The sequence below is a fragment of the Xenia sp. Carnegie-2017 genome, unplaced genomic scaffold (assembly GCF_021976095.1).
Source record: "Xenia sp. Carnegie-2017 unplaced genomic scaffold, XeniaSp_v1 HiC_scaffold_24, whole genome shotgun sequence".
Lineage (NCBI taxonomy): Eukaryota > Metazoa > Cnidaria > Anthozoa > Malacalcyonacea > Xeniidae > Xenia > Xenia sp. Carnegie-2017.
The window spans coordinates 9,564,209-9,585,118 of record NW_025813487.1 but is presented as its reverse complement, the minus strand read 5'-3'; the positions used below and the strand labels follow the sequence as shown (position 1 = coordinate 9,585,118).

Sequence of the window (20,910 nt, the reverse complement as noted above, 5' to 3'; positions counted from 1 at the left end):
CTAGCATTCTATTTCCAAGTTAGCAGTTTTGCAAAACAATCTGTCACGCAAGTAAAACAGTCCCCGCGAGATACACGCGAAGCGGCAAATCAGCTTCTAAGTGGCTTTATACAAGTCTAGGCATGTATTTTCAATATGAACATATTGGCCACGATCAAGGCATGTATATTGTGATTTAGCCTTCAAGTTGTTGTAGAGTTCACTGGTCATGCCAGGTGTTTCAATGTATGTAAAGTGACATATAGTCATATGGCGTGTTCATTCAAATCTCAGCCATTTTGCTAAAGTATTTAGTTGGAATTGACAAACATTATTGCGCTTTTATTCACAATTGATAGAAACCAATCGATTGTTACCATATTAGTGATATGTGAGCTATGGCTAGTTATATTATGATCATGTTGGGCCATTGAAATGTAAGAATGATTCACAAATCTTGTCAAATTGAAGAAAACTTAATATATTTCAAATATCAAGTAGGCTATTAGCCTTTTCTAGAATCATTTAGATTGAAAATGTTGATTTATAAAAGGAGCTTTCACTTGGCAGTTATTTTCATCTTGATTCAAGACTACACACCAATCATTCTTTTATGCTTCAAACTAATTTCATCTTATATTTGTTAAAGAAATATAAATTAAGGTATTTTTTATGTACAACTATTTAAAGCAGAGTGAAAATGCCAGTGGTTTCGGGGTTTTTGCTTCCTAATTTGGCTAGTGTTGCAAATGACTTTCTGCAATCGCTCTATCAAGCTCTATGTTGGCACGTGATCGTCATTCACAAATCATTAAGGTATTCTTGCTTTCTATTGGCTAATGGTATTCATACTCATGTCTTTGAAAATGACCTTGGTTTGATTCATTGCATTCATTACATTCAAGTAATCGTAGTGGCGAGTTTGCAATTCTGTGTTTTTGAAGATGACCAAAATACTTTCCATGAGATTGAATCTGCTCAGCTAAATATTTCAACCGAAGGTTAATATCATTCGTTATCTATTAGCTGCTCAAATTATAGTTACTTTTTAGAATTATGGCATTCGGTTGTTAATTGGTATTGCGCGTTGTACATGTTAATTCCTTGGACATTCAACGTCAATTTGTTGCTAAAAATTCGTTAAAATGTATTGTCGTAGTTAATCCTATCATACAAAATACACAAGTTAGTATTTTTTGTGGTTCGTGAGATTTCATTTCATTTACTTTCTGTTTAAAAAGTATTTATCTTCCTTGTTGCTGTCTCCAATCACAAATGAGCATGAACTGAAGTTCGAACTAGACAGACGCGCAAAAATGTGTTCACCATTATCGATTTCAATGAAATTCGAAGGAAAAAGAACAAAGAAGAAAGGCTTGGAATGGAAAATTGGGGAAAACCCAGAAAACGGGGAATTACCGTTTAACAAAAAATTTCGGGGAATTACCATTAAATGAGGAAATACATTTATCGAAATCTTTCTATGTATTGACGAAATTCCTTCTTATTTGATAACGCAGTCTTAGTTCTGGTGAAATGGGAATTTATCCTTCGAATTGAACTCCTTACTGCACAAATTGGCGTGCGTGCGTGACCGTGTTGAATATAAATTATAAGCCTTTCGCACAACCTGTACGAAGTGCTGGTTCACTGCTCTCGAGACTTCACTCGAACGATGGGACTGTGTTTTGACAATTGTATTTAACACTTGATAGGATATTTACAGTGGTTTGTGCACGATTTGTGACACGGAGTTCCAAACGTTGGTTCTTTGCGACACAAATATGTTATTGAAACGTTGACATTACGGCCAACCGTCAATCTTAAACTTGAAACTTATTCAAATGCTATCGCCTCCTGCGATACGACTTCTAACTTATCACTTTTGTACGTCTAACAACGTCTGTTTTTCCGAACGACGAACCAACGCTTGCAAGCTCTTATTTATATTATAATTATTAGGACATGATTTTTGGGCGTTTCCATGACTTGCAACTACGCCATTCCGTTTATAGAGTACCGTCGTTACCTACATCCTACCTCAATGCCACATTGGGTAGAAAAAGTGTTCCTAAGTATTTTGAATTTACGTACAGGATTTCCACTGAAACCACAGTTTAATAACTATATACGTATTTTCCTATTTGTCTAGTAATATATGACTAACATTTTACAATTTATCATACAATATCATATGACAATTTACAACAAAGCCTATTCCGGTCGTATGATGTTCACACGTCTTAACACTTTCCTTTTCTAGTAATTGCCATCATTGTCAGTTCTTTATAAACTCAATCGCTGATTGTTGTGGAGAACGCGTCTTTCGAAAACTTTAAAGAGATTGTGCTTTACTGATTCAACCGAAGGTAGATCTTGTTTATTTAATCATTTATTGATTTTATTTGAGTTTTGGTAGCTTGTACAGAAGATTGTCTCCTACTTCAAATTCCTAGTTGTCGTCGATATTGATACATCAATGATTGCACATGTGATTTCACAGACAATCATAGACATTCCACAGTAAATATATTGCTGAAAAAGTGTTAAATATGTTTTGTCCACACTATCGTTAAAAATTTATTGTTGATATTTAAACGAGTCGAGAAGATTCTACGCTCGCGGAAACTCATCCACTTACCGTTGTTGATGGTAAGATATACAGTAAAATTCAAATTTGATCTTTTTGAGAACTTAAACCTGGTAGTGTGGCCATCATTCGACTTCTTTCACGATTTTAAAGCGCAATATTCATTCCTAGTTTAATTACCCAGAAAATTCGGTGCTGTACCGAAATTTATGGCTCAGACGTCTCGCAAAAAGCCAAAATTGGCGTGTAATATTTTGAGTGTATCCTAATAATCCTATTTCCTAATGCCTTAGCCGAGGTTATCCTCAAAATAAGGAACGGAGGAAAGAGAAAGGGGACTCCGACTAAACAACTAGAGAATTACCGTTGGGCATTTATATTGACAACTTTACTTGTGTTGTACATCTGATGAAACAAGAAATTCGTCTGTCAAATCTGAAAGTTTTTTTGCAATTATTTATTGGTTAAGAAGATAGTGCTTTACATAAAGAAAAGGTAGATCTATTTTTAACAAGTATTATCTGCTTAGATGAACATGAGATTCAACATGAAAAGAGTATTTGGTTTCGATTCCGCCATGATCAAACGTCAAAGGCATACAAATTTTAGAAGCTCAGCTCTTTCCACCAAAGAAAATGACGAGAAAGAAAAAATCGAGTTGTCAAAAATTTACGATGTGACGAACGAAGTAAAAGGAAATATTTTGATTGCTGGCGGTTTGCCGAATGATTCCCAGAAAAGAACAGAAATATATTCCTGGAAGGACAAGAAATGGTTTGAAATTTCAGCAATGGAAAACAATCGTTTGCGGGCTGCGTCGTTCAATTATGGTGATAGTATATTTGTTGTTGGAGGTTGCAAGTCAATCGAGTCAATCGAGATGATGAATTTCAATTTGTTGCCCTTGACATGGCAGACATTCCCCATAGGGCTTGATTACAAATGCGGAAGCCACAAAATAATTGTTTTTAAACAGCAGGTTATTTGCATTGGAGGGTACGACTTGGATAACAATTCGATATCCTCTCTGATATGTAAAGTGCAGATTTGCGATGCCGCGTCTGATCTTTTCAAAGAGTTGTGTCATATGCCTGAACCACGAAGGAACTTTGGAGCTGAGATTGTTGATGATAAAGTTCTTATTTTTGGTGGATGGGGAAAATATGGCAATACTTTGTCCAGTGTAATTGAGTTTGATCCAATGACGCACACATTTAAGAAAATGCCTTCGTTACCTCATTCTATGACTGGAATGTCAACAGTTACATGGAGAGATCAGGTTGTCCTTCTTGGCGGTCGCACTGGTCATGGGAGATTCTTAAACGACGTCAAGATGTACGATAGTAAGACCGGTAAGATCACAACCTTACCACCAATGTTGGAAAAAAGATTGGAGTGTTGTGCTATTATTACAGGAGATACAATCGTCGTGATGGGGGGTCAGAATGAGGAAGGTAAATTTCTTAAATCAGTTGAGTGTTTTAATATTGAGATTAGTGACTCATGGACATATCTTCCTTCGATGAACAGTCCAAGACATGGAGCCATTGCTGAAGTTCTACCCTTAGGACAAAGGTACAAATAAATGCCCAACATATCGTCTAAATGTTAGCTATAACTTGGGAAAATTCTTCATATTTTTTGTCGATAAACATTTATACCTTCAAGGCTCAAGTAACGTTTGACTATTCAAATAAACTATTGCAATGATCAATGACATTTGTTTTTAAGGTAAAATTTGTATATATATTTTCAGATACGGTGAACTTGAATGTTAAATAGTTAATTATCTGTATAAATAAGTCAATTGATTAATTGACGAATGATAAAATTGATTAATGAATAAATAATGTATTGAAACAAATAGACCACAACTAAACAGACAAACAGTTTGTTTTGCTTCCTTCGACGTTAGCAAACCAGTTTTTTCCTTTTTTCTCAAATACGTCAACTGCGTCAACTAGGTAAACTAACAACAAGAAAACACAATAGGACCATCTCCCTTAAGTTAACACGTTGTTTTTAGAAAATGCTCTCCCAAATCAATGTTTATAGCAAGCTTGAGATTCAGACTAATAAGTCGCTGCGGAACGGATAGTATTGTTTAAATTTTTAGAACAAACTGAGAGCCAGCTTTAACAGCCATCGATTCTTCCAGAAATTTCTTGATATCTCCAAATTGCACAAGTCACTGATAATAAACCTTCCGCATTGACCTGCAGCGAGTCTAGCTATATGACCTTTGCGCTTTATACATGTTAGATCCTTTCATGAATGTTTAGCCTAGTAGCTTTCCCTCACAGCATTGCCGTATTGCAACATCATAGGAACCATCCAAAACTCAAAGGACTAAAAAACTTGTGAAGTAAAAGGTTGTATAATCGGACCATAAGCTGGCGAAAGTAAAGAAAATTCAAAATTATTCTCATTAAAACAAATTTTACCCAAAATTATACGGGCATAAATTGGAATTCCTTAGAAGGGGTATTTTGCCCCAGGCCTCCATTGTTAGTTTTTTAAGTTTCAGGACATGTTGCACAAATTTCTTGCAGTCTTTAATATTCAATATTGCATAAAGTCACAGGCCATTGGGAAATATTTTTTCCCGGATATAAATGTGACTTGTTCCAAAGCCATCATCTGAGAATATATAATATATTAATCCTAACACAGTTTTAATATGCACATGGAAAACATGTGACTTGGACGAGATTTGAAATTGCACCTTCGGGATACGAGTCCGCCGCTCTATCTGTTGAGCTACCAAGCCCACAGGGATTGGAGACGAGTCAAATCTCTTTTAAACTGCGTAAGGACGAGAGATTTTCGCCACTATAGCAGTTTTACTGGATGTTAATGGCTTGGTATATTAAAAACCGTGTTAGGATTAATATAGTATAATGTGACTTGCTGGTAAGAGCCTTGTTAACGGAATAGGGGAGATCTTGCATCAGGTCTCAAAGTGAGCTTAATTGACCTTGGGTCATGCTTTTTGCAAGGTATTTGCTTTATTGCATTGCGAAGCCAACAAGCCAGCTCAGTTTCATTGCTTTGCACAAATGTATTGTATTTACGGCTATTGAACTGAGAAAAAAATTGCATAGCAAGACATAAGTGGGCTGGTAGTGCTGTTTCACAGCAGAATTCAATGTGATTTGTATCTTTTATTTTAAGATCAAACATGCAGCTAGGCGTTCGAACTGGAATGGTTCGCTCTAAAGTTAACTGTATCTCTGGTATTAACTCGTTCAAACAGATGTTTAAGAAAATTTCGAGTGAAAATAACGCCAGAGAAGTGGTTAACGAGTGGTTTGTTTATGTCTACGTTCGAGACGAGTTCGGTAAAGATTTTTCGGCGAAAGATCGAGAGAAATGGATGGTAACGTACAAGAAAAATTTTAGCCAATCCGTTAAAGAAAGATTAATCGAAGATAATTAAAGGGAAAAAAATTCGAAACTTGAATAGTTCTCAGTCATCAAGTGTTTGATATTGTCAGTGTATTTGATAGCCAAATATTGTTTGAAAAGTGACCTAAAGCGGCTAAACTCGTTCCTTGGGTCTGTATTTTTTGGAAATGTGCAGGAGCGAAGCTAGAACATTAATTGGGAGAGTAAATATTCAAATAGTCATCTCTACCTTACTGATTTGGTATGTTAGCAAGCCATAGCTGAAGATTTTATTATTCACCGTCACGCCCCACTCACCCAATTGGTATTTTAGTTTTGCCCCTGGTAATGTGGTCTCGTGGCGGTTGAAATCCATCTTAATACTATTTATGAAAACATCGTGTATATCTACTATTTATCGCCATAATGTATAAAAAATTTTAACATTACATCACTCCTAATGAAGACAGTAGACTAAAGTGTATAAGAACTCAACTTTCAACATTAGATCATTCCTGATAAAGACACTACAATAGTAAGTCAGGACATACTAGTATATCTACACTAGTATATCAGTCATACGACGTTAAAATTAAACCTTGTTTTAGGAATTGGAATGCCTGTAGTCGATCTTGTTAAGTACATGGAAAATGTACATCTACGACATTGCCTTCCATTAAATCATGCCAGTGGTCTTGCCAATCTTCCAGTGAAGTATATATATGTCGATGGAAAGAGAAAAGATAATCGCACTACCAGGAGACTTCCTATCACAAACACGATTATTGATGGAAAGAAATCGTACAAAGACATTTTGGCTTTTTTTACTACGAGTGACATTACTCCTGAAAGAATAAACGAAATCGGACATAAACGATTAAATGTTCTCTATCCTCAGGTGAAGATTTTATTCTTTTGTGATATAATGAAGGAATATCTCAAACAAGGTTTTATCTCTTAAACGTAAAGAAGCGTTGGTTAGGCACACATTTAGAAAAAATATTAAACTCTCCCATATAGGATGGCTTTATCGAGTGTTAGTTTATTACATATGAAGGACAGACGAACTTAAGAATGTCCTTATTATCTTATAATTTGTCCTTTATTTATTTTTGCGTTCAATTCTCCTATGATTACTTCAGACTCTCCTATATAGGAAGGTTTCATCAAGTACTGGTTGAACATAAATGAAGGACAAATAGACTAAAGATTGTCAACTTTATTATCATTTCAAAAACTTCTTGCCTGTCTATTTACGTAAAATCCTTTTGGCGCCTTAGAAAACGTACCAAGTGCTGTAAAACTTTGTTCCCCTTTCCTTTGCAATAGGTTGTAGAAATAGCTAAAAATGTCACTGGACTGTCACATGAAGCCGCCGCCATAGCAGCTTTTCGTAAGATACTAGCAAATCAAACGCTATATTATAACAAGGAGCCTTTTCCTGAGATCGAATCAAATGCTACCGCCCACAAGCGCTGTACAGACATGGAAAGTGCTCGAAAGTTTTGTCCGGAACGCTACAAATCATTAAAAGTGTGGATGACGTCATGTCGAGAGGTCATGAGCATGCTTGCACCAAAAGTCATCAATTTATGTTATTGTACTGGTGAATGGATAACAGTACCTAACTGTCCTATTGAAATGGAGCCTAATTTTAATCCTTCATCCGGAGCCCAGTACTTTCAGAGCACTACAAAGGCGTGTACATTTCCAGCAAAGTTTGGTCTACCTTTTTTTCTTGAAAATCATGGTCCTAGGTTTTCGGAGTGGTCCGTAACTGCGCATGAGGCTTGGCCTGGACACCACACTCAAGTGCAAAGTGAGTTTTTAGTTCAACCCTGAAGTTAAAGCTTGTCAGTGTAGGTAGTGATAAATGAAAAAAAGAGAAAAAACAGCCTTAACATTATCTCAGATTTAAGAAATAAGGTAATATGTGTTAGTGTTGGTCAAGAGACTGATTATAAAAGATTATTGAATGAGGTAGAACATTATATGAAAAACTGATACACTTTATTTTATTTCTTATACTCTATATTTTAGATAGTAAAAAGATTGTCCTAGTTCTCTCTTGTTCATTCATCATTCATCCCTTCATGCACTGACACACGTTATCTTATTTCTTATACATTTTAGATGGTAAAAAGACTGTTCTCATTCTCTCTTTTTCATTCATCACTACCTACACTGACACACGTTATCTTATTTCTTATACATTTTAGATAGTAAAAAGATTTTTCTCGTTCTCCATTGTTCATTCATTACTACCTTTACTTACATATAACAGTTTATAACTTGGAACAGGACGATGCTTTGTAAAATATAAGCTTTTATCGCGGAATGTCGTGCGTGTGCTTGGCATTACGGTGTAGAATGGCTTCAGTTCGTTTCTCATAAAATGACATAATGATATTTGTTGAACGTTACATATTAATTGAGTCGAGAGTGGACTCTATAAAGGGGAATGTTGATTCGTACAGTTGCACATCATGATACGACTGAAAGCAATATGTTACAGAGGCTTAGGAATATGCCAAGTGCTTTAATGCATCCTTACTTGAAAGGCGACAGGCGTGTGTCTCTGTCTTTCAAATCACAGCAGTCTTTTATCTAAAGAAGAAACGTGGCTGGCAATTTACTTGTCGTGCAAGTTAATACTTTATGTACGCTATTGTGGGCACCGGCCGTCGTAGAATGATGGTGGTGGTGTGTGGGGGGGTCATTTTATAATTCTGTGGAGGTTGGTTGCAATCCAAGAATAAGAGCGAACGCTGTTCAATATTTTTTAATAACCTCTACTATTTTATACAAAGCAACACTGAACATTTTTGAATGCAATATTTGCAAAATATGTCTAGATACATTTGGGATTTGGGATGATAAAATAGCTATTAAACACTTTCTAATTCGCTCAGCATAAAAACTGAAATGACAAAACTTCGTTGAATTTTGCAACTTTTACTACTTTTTCAACTCGAATCTCAGCAATCAAAGTTATGTTTGTATTAACTATCTTAATTAGATATATATTAGTATCCCTTCATTTTTTGAAACGCGGTTTTTTAAAATTAGTATTGACTGCAAAACACAGTAGGGAAAGTTATCATTATCATATGAAAAAGTACTTAAGTAAAATTAAAAAGGCAAAAACGAAAAATGAGAAAACGAAAAATGAGAAAACGAAAAACTGGTGTGTAAAACAAAGGCAAAAAAATTCAGATAGAATCAGAGAAGCTTAAAGTATGGATGTTCATTTTATAAAGAAAGATAGCGTTAAAACATATCATTCCTTCCACAAAAAAAACCAATAAAATGGCTGTCACGCTGCGATTAACGCGCAATGCATCTTGATTGACACACATTCTTTAGAGTGCCTATGATGCGAACATTTTGCTAGTTTTATGTTGGCATTGACTAAAACTTTAGAAATGACAGCGTACTTTCTAAAACAGCTTATGCATGTCTACTTTTACTGTCGAAATTTTGAAGTTTTTCTTATTTCTAATTTATCGTCGCTCCCAGGCGTATTATGCCTGGGAGCGACAGACCTTGCGTCAAAGGAGATCACTCGGTATCAGGGTATACCAGGACTAGCTATAGAGTACTTTTTGAGTGGGATTGAGCTGTATTATAAAAGGTGATTTTCAACTTCTTTGTTCGTAGTACTTTAAAAAAAATCAAAATACGTCACTGAAAATCAGTTTGATTTCATTTGATTTTTAACCTTTTGGGTGAGAAGAGACTTTTTTCATTTGGGTTTCTATAATTCTATTAGCCTCTTGATTTTTGCTCCTGAGGAACGATGGCTACTAGAATTAATGGTGTACAAGCTTTTGCAACGTTAATAGATAAAATGTGCCGATTTATATTACGGAAACAGCCCACAATTGTTGGTATATTTGCCTAGGGAGGACCAGCTTTAGACAAGTTATAGTACACCAGCCCTATTAATTGATGAAATATTTTTTTTGAAATTCATAGCGAAAATGGCAAATATAATTTATTTTAACGATGGATACGTGAAGTACAACATGAATGCAATCAGACTTGGTTTGTAGTAACTATGAATTAGTAACCACAGCTTACATGAATATTCGTCAATTGTTGGTTCAAACCGCTGACAAGTAAACTTAAATTTGGGGGGCGCGTACTTTCAATAATTTCTATTGCAGCACAATGTACAACACAATTGACGGCGCTGTAGCAGAGTGACTGAATTTAAGCATATAAAATTAAAATATGTGCTTGTTTTTTAATTACGAGATAAACTCCGCAGAACGTTACCATGATTTACTTATTATTATTATTTTTTTTGTGGCAAACATTTGAGGTAAGACAAAGTTTGACTATAATTTTGTATGAATAGTTTGATCGTTTACATTTCATAATTTCTTTTATTTTGCTGCCTATCGGCAACATTCTTTGAGCAATCGTCTAAAATTTCATATTTTATTACATTTTCCTTCAAATATTTGTTGAGCATAGTAATGAGAGAGGAGAACGGATTATATAAAACAGAGTTTTGGTCACATAGGGTTGAAAGCAACATGGGTCATGCCACGTGTTCCAATGTATATAAAGTGACATATAGTCATATGGCGTGTTCATTCAAATCTCAGCCATTTTGCTAAAGTATTTAGTTGGAATTGACAAACATTATTGCGCTTTTATTCACAATTGATAGAAACCAATCGATTGTTACTATATTAGTGATATGTGAGCTTTGGCTAGTTATATTATGATCATGTTGGGCCATTGAAAGGTAAGAATGATTCACAAATCTTGTCAAATTGAAGAAAACGTGATATATTTCAAATATCAAGTAGGTTATTAGCCTTTTCTAGAATCATTTATATTGAAAATGTTGATTTATAAAAGGAGTTTTCACTTGGCAGTTATTATTTTAATATTGATTCATGACTATACACGAATCATTCTTTTATGCCTCAAACTAATTTCATCTGTGAAGATGAGTTTTCTTGATTAAGCTGTCGAAAGCATTCTTCTAAGATTTAAGTGAAATACTTTTTTCAATTTGGAAGTGGTTATGAATCCTACATTGGACCTTTAGGTTTTATGGTTATTGTTGATTATTATATAAATTTACAATTTAGGGAATTGTTGTGAAAGCTTATGAAGCTTGATGTTGAGTGTGCCTACCACTAGTCAGAGAAATCCCCACTGTAAGGGGATTTCCCCACAGTAAGGGTATTTCCCCTACAGTGAGGGGATTTAGTTGTTTGTAGGTAGTAGGGGAAAACTTTAAAATGTTGGTGGAGTGTAGGGGATCTTTTGAAATGAGAATGTCTATTCTCATTTTTGTGCAAAATACTCTTTTCTTCCTGTTTTCTCCCCATTTAACATGTGATTATAACAGAATCTTTCTTTTGGCACATTTTGTGACCATATATGGCAATAGAAATTTAGCCAATTTAGGATAAACTCAGTATGTCATTTAAGTCACTTGCATGTCATTACTTTTTGTGCCAAATTACTAACTTTGTCATCCACTTGTTCTTAGTTTTCAATATAATCTTTTTTTTAAAAACATACTAAAAAGTTCACTGGTCCAACCCGACATAGGTATATAATAAAGGGATATGTTATTGTGTATGGGAAAAGTAGGGGAAAACAAGGAAAATGGTCGTAGAGGAGGTAGGAGGAAAATAAAATTTTGGTAGGTGAAATGTGCATACACAGAATGGCAGGCAGGTTGGGATGACATGCAGGATGAATTTGAATTCCAAGCACATTGTCATTTATTTGCCATTTATGATAGACATAATTTCCTTATTAATATTGATTTAACTGTCCATTTTTATCAATGCAAAAGCTATGAAATATGAATAATCTTGATTCCTATGAGAATTCCACTGCATAAGCAAAATTAAAGCACATTAACCTGAGGATTATCGATATTTGTAAAAGTTATGGTTTTTAGGAGATGTTGCATCATTACATCTCAAATCAGCAAATTTTTTAGCAAAATTTAATCCCGAACTTTTGTTTTTTTTCAGATTTACATAAATCATTTTGGTAACAAAATGAACATATACAAAATTTGAGATTAATGTCTTAAAAGGTTGTTAAATTAAGGCTGTTTGAAAAATTGCTAATGTCACCTCATATTCATAAAATAGCACTTCCGCTGAGAGACTTCACTTTGAACAAATAATGTTCAATTGTTCTAGGGTTGTTCTATTGTTCGAATACTTCGCTACAGTAACGCGTATATGCAAGACAATAAATAAACAATATTAAAATTCGAGTTGTAAAAGTATGCGCTTGAATTTATCACTTCCGGTTGTAACACGTTTTTTATGTCGTTCCTTGGGTCCAATTTTTAACATTTCTCGGATTAAATTGAAGCAGACCTTTAACTTGGGTGATTTAATTAGGTGATGCAGAATACTTTTGCCAGACCAAACACAAAAAGGGCGTTGCCCAACAACAAATAAGGGGCACAACATTTGGGCGTTGTTGTCTTTCTCTTTAATTTTTTTGATTGCATTACTCTCCTACATAGGAACGTTTCATCTTGAGTGAACACCCATGAAGGACAGAGAGACTAAAGATCATCTTTATCATCTCGTTATTTGTCTTTCGTTTATCTTTGTGTTCAATTTACTTATGATTGCCCCAAACTCTTCTACATTGGAAGTTTTCATCAAGTCCTGATTCAACACACACGAAGGACAGATAGACTGAGAGTTTTTAAACATGGCGTATTTGCAAGCAATATTGATGCTTACAAGCTTTTAAGACTTCGTTTGTACGAAGTGATGTTTGCCAAACATTTTCATATCGTCTTCAATTGGTGAGGAAACAAGGCTTGAAAAGTAATTAAAATGCCAGGGGACGTCGTATGCTGTGTAACCGAGTTTTCGTACGGTTGCCTCATTGATGTTGCGGTACGATTTTCTAAAACGCGCGTATTATCGTTAAAATCTACATAGTAAAACTGATATTTGTAAGGTTGTAGTTTATCAATAGTATATAAGCGAAAGTGGAAAAATGGCGACAATGCAAAGAAAAATACATGGCATGTGTTAAATTAAACGGGGTGTAAATGATGAGGGAATAATGTGAAGACGTCGTATGCGAAGAAATGAATATCTGTTTGTCAATTTGTCATTCGAAGTGTTTGCAACTAAACGCTACTCTGTCCTATTAGATGCGAGCAATGATAAACAGCAGCAAGCTTAGGTTATGTACTGTCAGTGACTCAACCAATTCTGACACCTAAGATGGGTTGTGGGGGCTACATAAGTAGAAATCGAATTGAAAGCGAATTGCATCGTATTGTGTTTGTCATCGGTCTGACTTGGCTTATGATTCAGTATAAGGCAATATTTGATGATTGATTTAAAACTGTTGAGCATCAGCGATTCGGATAAAAGGGCTTTAAATGGTAGCTGATTAGCCACGTCTTTTTGAACAACGTTTTGCAGAACACACTTGCCAATTATTGAAAGCAATGCTGACCAATCTTGATGCTTCTAGGGAATTAAGGACTGCCTTTTGGAAGTATGGACGGCTAGAAACGATCTGGAGTTCAACAGGCTGATCGATTTTGTAACAGAAACATGACGGAGTCATGATTTTTCTGCACTTTCTGCATGTCTTCTATTGATCCTGTTCATTTTATTTTCAAAAAAATATTAAAATTTGTACGTTGGGTTTGCATCACTGCTTTATTGTTCGATGTTTGAAAAATCTTTTTTAGTAACCTTAAAGAGCTGTCGCAAACGAAAGACACCACCTTAATCGACAATAGACCTGTTCAAGTGAAGAGTACAACTTTATAACTACCTCTTTCATGCATAATCCTATCGATCACAGGGACACAAAGTATCATAGTTCATATGTCCTATGATATTTTGTGTCTCTGTAATCGAGGTTTGCGAGCAGATTAAATTACTGAACAATTGCAATGCTTGGTATTTAAGTTTTTATGTATAATGTTTGTAATTGAAGTCCTTGTATGTTAAAAAACATTACTTTTTATATTTGTTAAAGAAATATAAATTAAGGTATTTTGTATATACAAAAGCAGAGTGAAAATGCCACTGGTTTCGGGGTTTTTGCTTCCGAATTTGGCTAATGTTGCAAATGACTTTCTGCAATCGCTCTATCAAGCTCTATGTTGGCACGTGATCGTCATTCACAAATCATTAAGGTATTCTTGCTTTCTATTGGCTCATGGTATTCATACTCTGTCATTGAAAATGACCTTGGTTTGATTCATCGCATTCATTACATTCAAGTAAGTGTAGTGGTGAGTGTGCAATTCTCTGTTTTTGAAGATGACCAAAATACTTTCCATGAGATCAAATCTGCTCAGCTAAATATTTCAACCGAAGGTAAATATCATTTGTCATCTATTAGCTGCTCCAATTATTGTTACTTTTTAGAAATATGGCATTCGACTGTTAATTGGTATCGCGCGTTGTGCATATTAATTCATTGGACATTCAACGTCAATTTGTTGCTAAAAATTCGTTAAAATGCATTGTCGTAGTTAATCCAATCATACAAAATACATAAGTTAGTATTTTTTGTGGTTCGTGAGATTTCATTTCATTTACTTCCTGTTTAAAAAGTATTTATCTTCCTTGTTGCTGTCTCCAATCATAAATGAGCATGAACTGAAGCTCAACTAGACAGACGCGCAAAAATGAGTTCACTATTATCGATTTCAATGAAATTCGAAGGAAAAAGAACAAAGAAGAAAGGCTTGGAATGGAAAATTGGGGAAAACCCAGAAAACGGAGAATTACCGTTTAATAAAAAATTTCGGGGAATTACCATTGCATAAAAAAACGGGGAATTACCATTAAGTGAAAAAATACATTTATCGAAATCTTTCTATGTATTGACGAAATTCCTTTTTATTTGATAACGTAGTCTTAGTTCTGGTGAAATGGGAATTTATCCTTCATTTTGAACTCCTTACTGCACAAATTAGCGTGCGTGCGTGACCGTGTTGAATATAAATTATAAGCCGTATGACGTTCCGGTCGTATGATGTGCTCACGTCATCAACACTTTCCTTTTCTAGTAATCGTCATCATTGTCGATTCTTTATAAATTCAATCGCTGTTTGTTGTGGAGAACGCGTCTTTCGAAAACTTTAAAGAGATTGTGCTATACTGATTCAACCGAAGGTAAATCTTGTTTATTTAATAATTGATTGATTTTGTTTGAGTTTTGGTGACTTGTACAGAAGATTGTCTCCTACTTCAAATTCCTTGTTGTCGTCGATAATGATACATCAATGATTGCACATGTGATTTCACAGACAATCATAGACAATCATAGACATTCCACATCAAATATATTGCTGAAAAACTGTTCAATATGTTTTTTCCACACTATCGTTAAAAATTTATTGGTTGATATTTTAACGAGTCGAGAAGATTCTACGCTCGCGGATGAAGTTGCTCCAATATGTTCATTTTGTTTACTGCTTTTTATCAAGAATTTCACGAATTAGACGCTCAAAAAATGTACCATTATTGATTTTTATGAAATTTCGATGAAAAGAGGGCAAAGAAGAAAGCAAAACTGGGTAAAACCCAGAGAACAAATGGGGGTAACTTTATTGAAAAAGTTGATTTCTCGAGGCCTTTCTGTTTATTTTCGATCTTTATATTTGATATCGTAGTGTTAGTTCTGGTTAAATGAGAAATTTGTTGATAAAATTTCACAGATTTTATTCAATTATTGAGAGAAATTAGCGTGACTATGGACATGAAACATAATTTTCTATATTTCTTGTCACGCAGAAGTCACATGGCACTTCTCACGTGATCTATATTTTAATTTTTAGCTGTTGTATTTCCAGTTTTTTCGTCATTCAATTCCTGCTTGTGTTGGAGGGAAGGTCTTACGGAAAGTCGTGCTCAATATTGTCAATTGAAGGTAGATCTTATTTAATAGCAATGAGCTGTTTGAATTTTTGTATTTTGTAACATGGAATTATTCTTCATATTCTCGAATTCCATTTGTCACTGAGTGACTATAGTCTATAGATAGAACGTTTTATTTCCATGTACTTTCGACATTGATTATTTGCTTTTACGTTTATTATATTATTGTTGTAACGCTTTCGGCTAATATTTCCTGTGGCTTGTTAGGTTTTCCTCACTCTGTAATCTTGTTTATCGTCACTATATGAATTTATATGAAAGTCTGTTTTCTTTACCATTGATTTTGAAACTTATATTTTGCCATTTATTTCGTGGACAAAATACATTCGAAGAAATATTTTGGACTTTTGACAAAATTATCTTTCGTTTTGGCATTTTCGTCCAAAGATCCTAGTGATTATACGCATATGCTGATCTAGCGATAATGAATAGTTTTTTTATTGCGTTATCTTTCGAAACTCAGAAAGTTTTGATGAAGAAATGGCTTTCGGTTTTGGTATATACGCCATTGAGAATGACGAGTGTATTTTAGTGTACATTACGTCAGTTAAGAATGATGTAATATTTGTCTTGTATTCGCGCAATTCCCTACAACTAGAATTTTTTCATGTCAGAGGGAAACTTTTCACATTGCTTTACTGGTTATGAGAAATGAGAAATCAGTTGACGAATATTCACGCATACATTTTATTAAAGTATTATAAAATAGCGTGACTTAGGCTATCAAACATAATCCTGTACCATTTCCGGTCACGCAGAAATGACGCGGCATTTTTTGTGTGATTAATATTTTCATTTTTATTAGTCGTTTTCATTGCTGTTTCGTCATTCAATTGCTGCCTGTATTGGAGAAGAAGTCTAACGGCAATTTCAAAACGTCCCAAGAAATTTTCTAGAAAGTCGTGCTCAAGATAATCAATTAAAGGTAGATATCTTATTTCATCATCATCATCATCATCTTGCGGCCTAAGCCGAGATATATCTTATTTAATAACACTGAGCTATTTAAATTTTTGTGTTTTCAAATATGTAATAATTTTTCCCAACTCGAATTCTCACTCGTCTCTGAGTGACTATCGATTTCACATTTTATTTCCATGAACATTCGACATTAACATTTTGCTTTTAAATTATAGTATTGCAAATTTTAACCTTTAGGCTAACATTTTCTATAGCTTGTGAGGTTTATCCTCACTCTGTAATCCTGTATTAAATAAATTTCCCATGATTGCCATGATTGTTCATATTGGGACTATATAATGGCTAAATGATTCGATACATTAGCAATAAGTTTGCTGTTGTCGATTTTCCTACAATTGAAATATATTGCTGGTGGCAATATAAATTTACATAGCTAAAAGTCTGTTTTCCTGACTATTGATTTTGAAACTTCTTTTTCGTAAACAAAATAGATGAGAAGAAATATTTTTGACTTCTTGACAGAATGTCCTCTTGTTTTGGCATTTTCGTCTAAAAATCGATTGTTTTTGATGATCTATCGATGAAGAGTAGATTCTTATTATACTATGTTTTGAAACTGAGAAAATTTTGAGGAATAAACGGCTGTCATTTTTAGTGTGCATTACGCCATCAAAGAACGATGAAAATTTTGAATATGTATTTTTGAAACATTACCTCAGTAAAGGATGACATTTTTTTGTTGCAAATGCGACACTGCATGAGTTTGTAATTGTAATCAATTTCATTTAACCTTAACCAGAACTTTTTCACGTCAGAAGGAAATATTTGGCTTTGCTGTATTGGTTATAATTCGATATTAATGATAATTGCAGTATGCTTCAAATTATTACGGGTATTAAGTGCCTTTTTTAAGGCAGGCTCATGTACAAGCTTGACGTTTTATTCTTTATATAGTCAATCATGACGGATAACAATTGTAACGAGAAAGTTAATATTTTTTGCAACCAAAGTAAGTTGAATTATAATAGCGTTTTAAATATTCTAGAATGAGCCTGAAATGAAAATGAATGATAAATTGTTAATGGTTGTTATAATAATTTGAACATTTTTCATGATATTTCTCCCTAATAAACACATAACTAAGTATTTTTTACTTGGTTCCAGATGATATTAGTGAAAATGGTATTCAAGTGGAAAGTCGTCGTGAACTGAATCCTGTGGATCATATGAGACTACCTATAGATGATGTCCCTGTTAGCGAAGCCAATACTGAACTGATTTATGTGGACAAACAGATGGATCTACCCAATGTTGATATTCCTGTTCATGCTGAAAGTGAACTTGTTCCTGGGGACCAACATATGAACCCACCTGAAGATGATATTCCTGTTGAAGCCAGTAGTGAAATAGTTTCTGGTGATCAACACATGAACCCACCTGAAGATGATATTCCTGTTGAAGCCAGTAGTGAACTAGTTTCTGGGGACCAACACATGAACCCAACTGAAGTTGATATTCCTGTTGATTCTGGTAGTGAATTTGTTTCAGCATACCAACACATAAACCCACATGAAGATGATATTCGTGTTGATCCTGGTAATGAATTTGTTTCTGGGGAGCAGCGTATGAATTTTCCTGATTTTTGCATTTCAGTTGAAGCTAGTAGACTGGAACTGAATGTTCACGACACAGAGACACAAAATATCATATCTGTTGATGAACTAAAGCAACCCAATTCTCTTGTTGAGACAGAAGAAGATTTCTCTCAGGGAGAGCAGAATTCTGAATCAATGTACCTCGGCGTCGGCCTTCAGGTTGAGGACATCGGAGAAGAGGAAGTGATGTTTCATGATATGAATGAAGAGAGAGGTACATTGCTTGATTCAAGAGTATTGGTTGCTGAAAATTGGTCCATTGAAGAAGAAACAAGGGATCAGCCAATGAATTTTCATCACACAGAGACACAAAATATCATTTTGGTTGACGAATCTGATCAACCCAGTTTACTGGGTGAGATTGAAGCACACCTTCAGGGGGAGCTGAACTCTGAATTAATGCAGCTCTACGTCAGCCTTCTTATTGAGGACATGAGAGAAGAGGAAGTGATGTTTGATGATATGGATGAAGAAATGGGTGAAGTGGTTGACTCGAGAGATTTGGATGTTGAGTTTTGCTCCAGCGTGGAGCTTGATTGTCCATTAACTACGCCTGAGGTTTGATAATGAACTCGAACAAGGCATTTAAAAGTTATTATATTAGTAATTTTTTGACAGGGTTCGATTTAGGAGAAAAAATCGATTTGCAACGTTTTAAAACGTGCGTTCACTGAAAGTTCAAAATTTGTGTTCTAGCTAATACGTTGGCTCTACATATGCTTATGTTTGAATTTGGATAACAGCAGTAGAAGTTACGGCAGTAAAATTGTCACTGTAAACTGGTCGTAACGTTTTGGCATCGATCCATGGGCCAAACTATACTTCAGCACCAACATGTGGCAAAGGATTTTAGGATTTGAAAATTTGTAATACCTTTTGTCTTATATTATTTTTACCACGGTCTTTATCTGCGTAGCATTATTTATATTTGTGCTATTAACGTAACTACAGTAAATTATATGTTGAATGTTGAATGTAATTGCTGTTTTTTTGTAAATTCTTTTTCATCAAAACATTCACTGTACTGCGCTATTTCAATAAAACTTTTTCCGCTCGCGTATGAAGCATTCGCTACTGAACAGACAAAGCATATGAAAACGGCAGCCGTACTGTTCCACGTATAAAAAATTTCAAAATCGCGCTCTAATTGCATATTTTCAAATTTCTGTTCGCCAATTATTCATCTTCGATACGCTAAAGCACAATATTGGCTTGTAAAATGCGATGTGCTGATTCGAACCCTGTCACTCATTTGTATTGCAACCATAAGAAACAATGTTACATTCTTATGGAATACATAGAGTAAATCAGAACATGAATAGATTAATTCTTAGTTACATGCTTACTGTAGTGGTGGGAGTCGGTTGAGATTTCACAATCGGTTATTGAAATTGCCCAAACCGATAAATCGTCGATTATAATCTGACAGATCTCCTGCTCTGCCATTATAGCCGCCATGTTGGATTCGTCAACAACTGGTAAACCAGGCAGAGTTTCGAAAGGCCATTGGATTTAGCGAAGCGACATTTCGCGACTTTTAAATCGTTATTGTACCTTTCATCCGAAAAAACCCAAAAAAGTGAGGTTGAAATTTGTGTTTTGGTTCGGACGATCACATAAAAGTATTAAATGCACATTTTTATTGATTTTGATGCTTTTTACTTATCAATAAATTCAATAAATTTTCAACTTTTATGGCGATAGTAGATTAAGAAAAAACATAATCGATTGTCACTTTGCTTGAAATTTTTGATCAATCATCGATGATAATCGACCAGCGTCCCACCACCAATGTTTACTATAGATAGCATGAATCATTTACTAATTCTTTTTATCTTGTGTAAATATTCATTAATAATGATTTTGTATATTAATAATTCCATATAATTAGTTCACAGTAAAATGAAAGTTTACTAATGAATGTTAGTTATAAAAAGCCTTTTAAAAACACGAGTGCTGAGTGGTCAAATGCTATAAATACCGTGCTTACATAATGTACGAGAACTTTATTCTAGCAAAAATATAATCTTTTTAGAATATTCTAAAAAAAAGTCGTGGTGTATATTAAATGTGCATTAAAAATATAATCAGTATGTTGTTAAATATAGAGAATCAACAAATTTTTCTTTTTAGTATTGTTTTCAAAAGGCTGCTTTATAAATGAAATAGAAAACATATTTACTTGTTTCTATTGAGTTATAGAAACTCATGGAAATCTCTGGGAAGATAAAAATGCTATCCACACGAATTGAATTCAAAATAATTTGAGGGACTTATCAGTTCAGGTTTACAGTTTATTTTAGTAAGATTTGAATACTAGCAATCTTTGTATTTTAAACTGTCTGCCCAATGCGTTATAATTGGTTTTAATTCATTATATTTGTAATTGAATTCATTGCATGTTAAAAAACATAATCAGTCAGTGCACTTATTTTGCGCTATTGATTTT

General features: G+C 34.4%; 3 protein-coding genes across 4 annotated transcripts; all 3 read left to right on the top strand.

The window, feature by feature from the left end:
- Positions 1-849: 849 nt before the first annotated feature.
- LOC124451076 lies at positions 850-20,581 on the top strand. The gene is made up of 4 exons (XM_047001710.1): positions 850-980; positions 15,786-15,877; positions 17,761-17,815; positions 17,971-20,581. Exons 3-4 carry the CDS (start codon positions 17,767-17,769, stop codon positions 19,023-19,025), a joined length of 1,104 nt encoding a protein of 367 aa, XP_046857666.1. The 5' UTR covers positions 850-980; positions 15,786-15,877; positions 17,761-17,766; the 3' UTR covers positions 19,026-20,581.
- Positions 1,570-4,456, top strand: LOC124451073 (kelch-like protein 12). 2 transcript variants are annotated; one of them, XM_047001706.1, is made up of 3 exons: positions 1,570-1,707; positions 2,243-2,348; positions 3,099-4,456. In XM_047001706.1, exon 3 carries the CDS (start codon positions 3,099-3,101, stop codon positions 4,152-4,154), a length of 1,056 nt encoding a protein of 351 aa, XP_046857662.1. In that variant the 5' UTR covers positions 1,570-1,707; positions 2,243-2,348; the 3' UTR covers positions 4,155-4,456. The 2 variants fall into 2 exon arrangements, with proteins under 2 accessions (XP_046857662.1, XP_046857661.1); XM_047001705.1 differs by lacking the exons at positions 1,570-1,707; positions 2,243-2,348 and adding an exon at positions 2,369-2,631.
- Positions 5,865-8,890, top strand: LOC124451074. The gene is made up of 4 exons (XM_047001708.1): positions 5,865-5,948; positions 6,565-6,854; positions 7,286-7,775; positions 8,176-8,890. Exons 1-4 carry the CDS (start codon positions 5,942-5,944, stop codon positions 8,235-8,237), a joined length of 849 nt encoding a protein of 282 aa, XP_046857664.1. The 5' UTR covers positions 5,865-5,941; the 3' UTR covers positions 8,238-8,890.
- Positions 20,582-20,910: the final 329 nt, after the last annotated feature.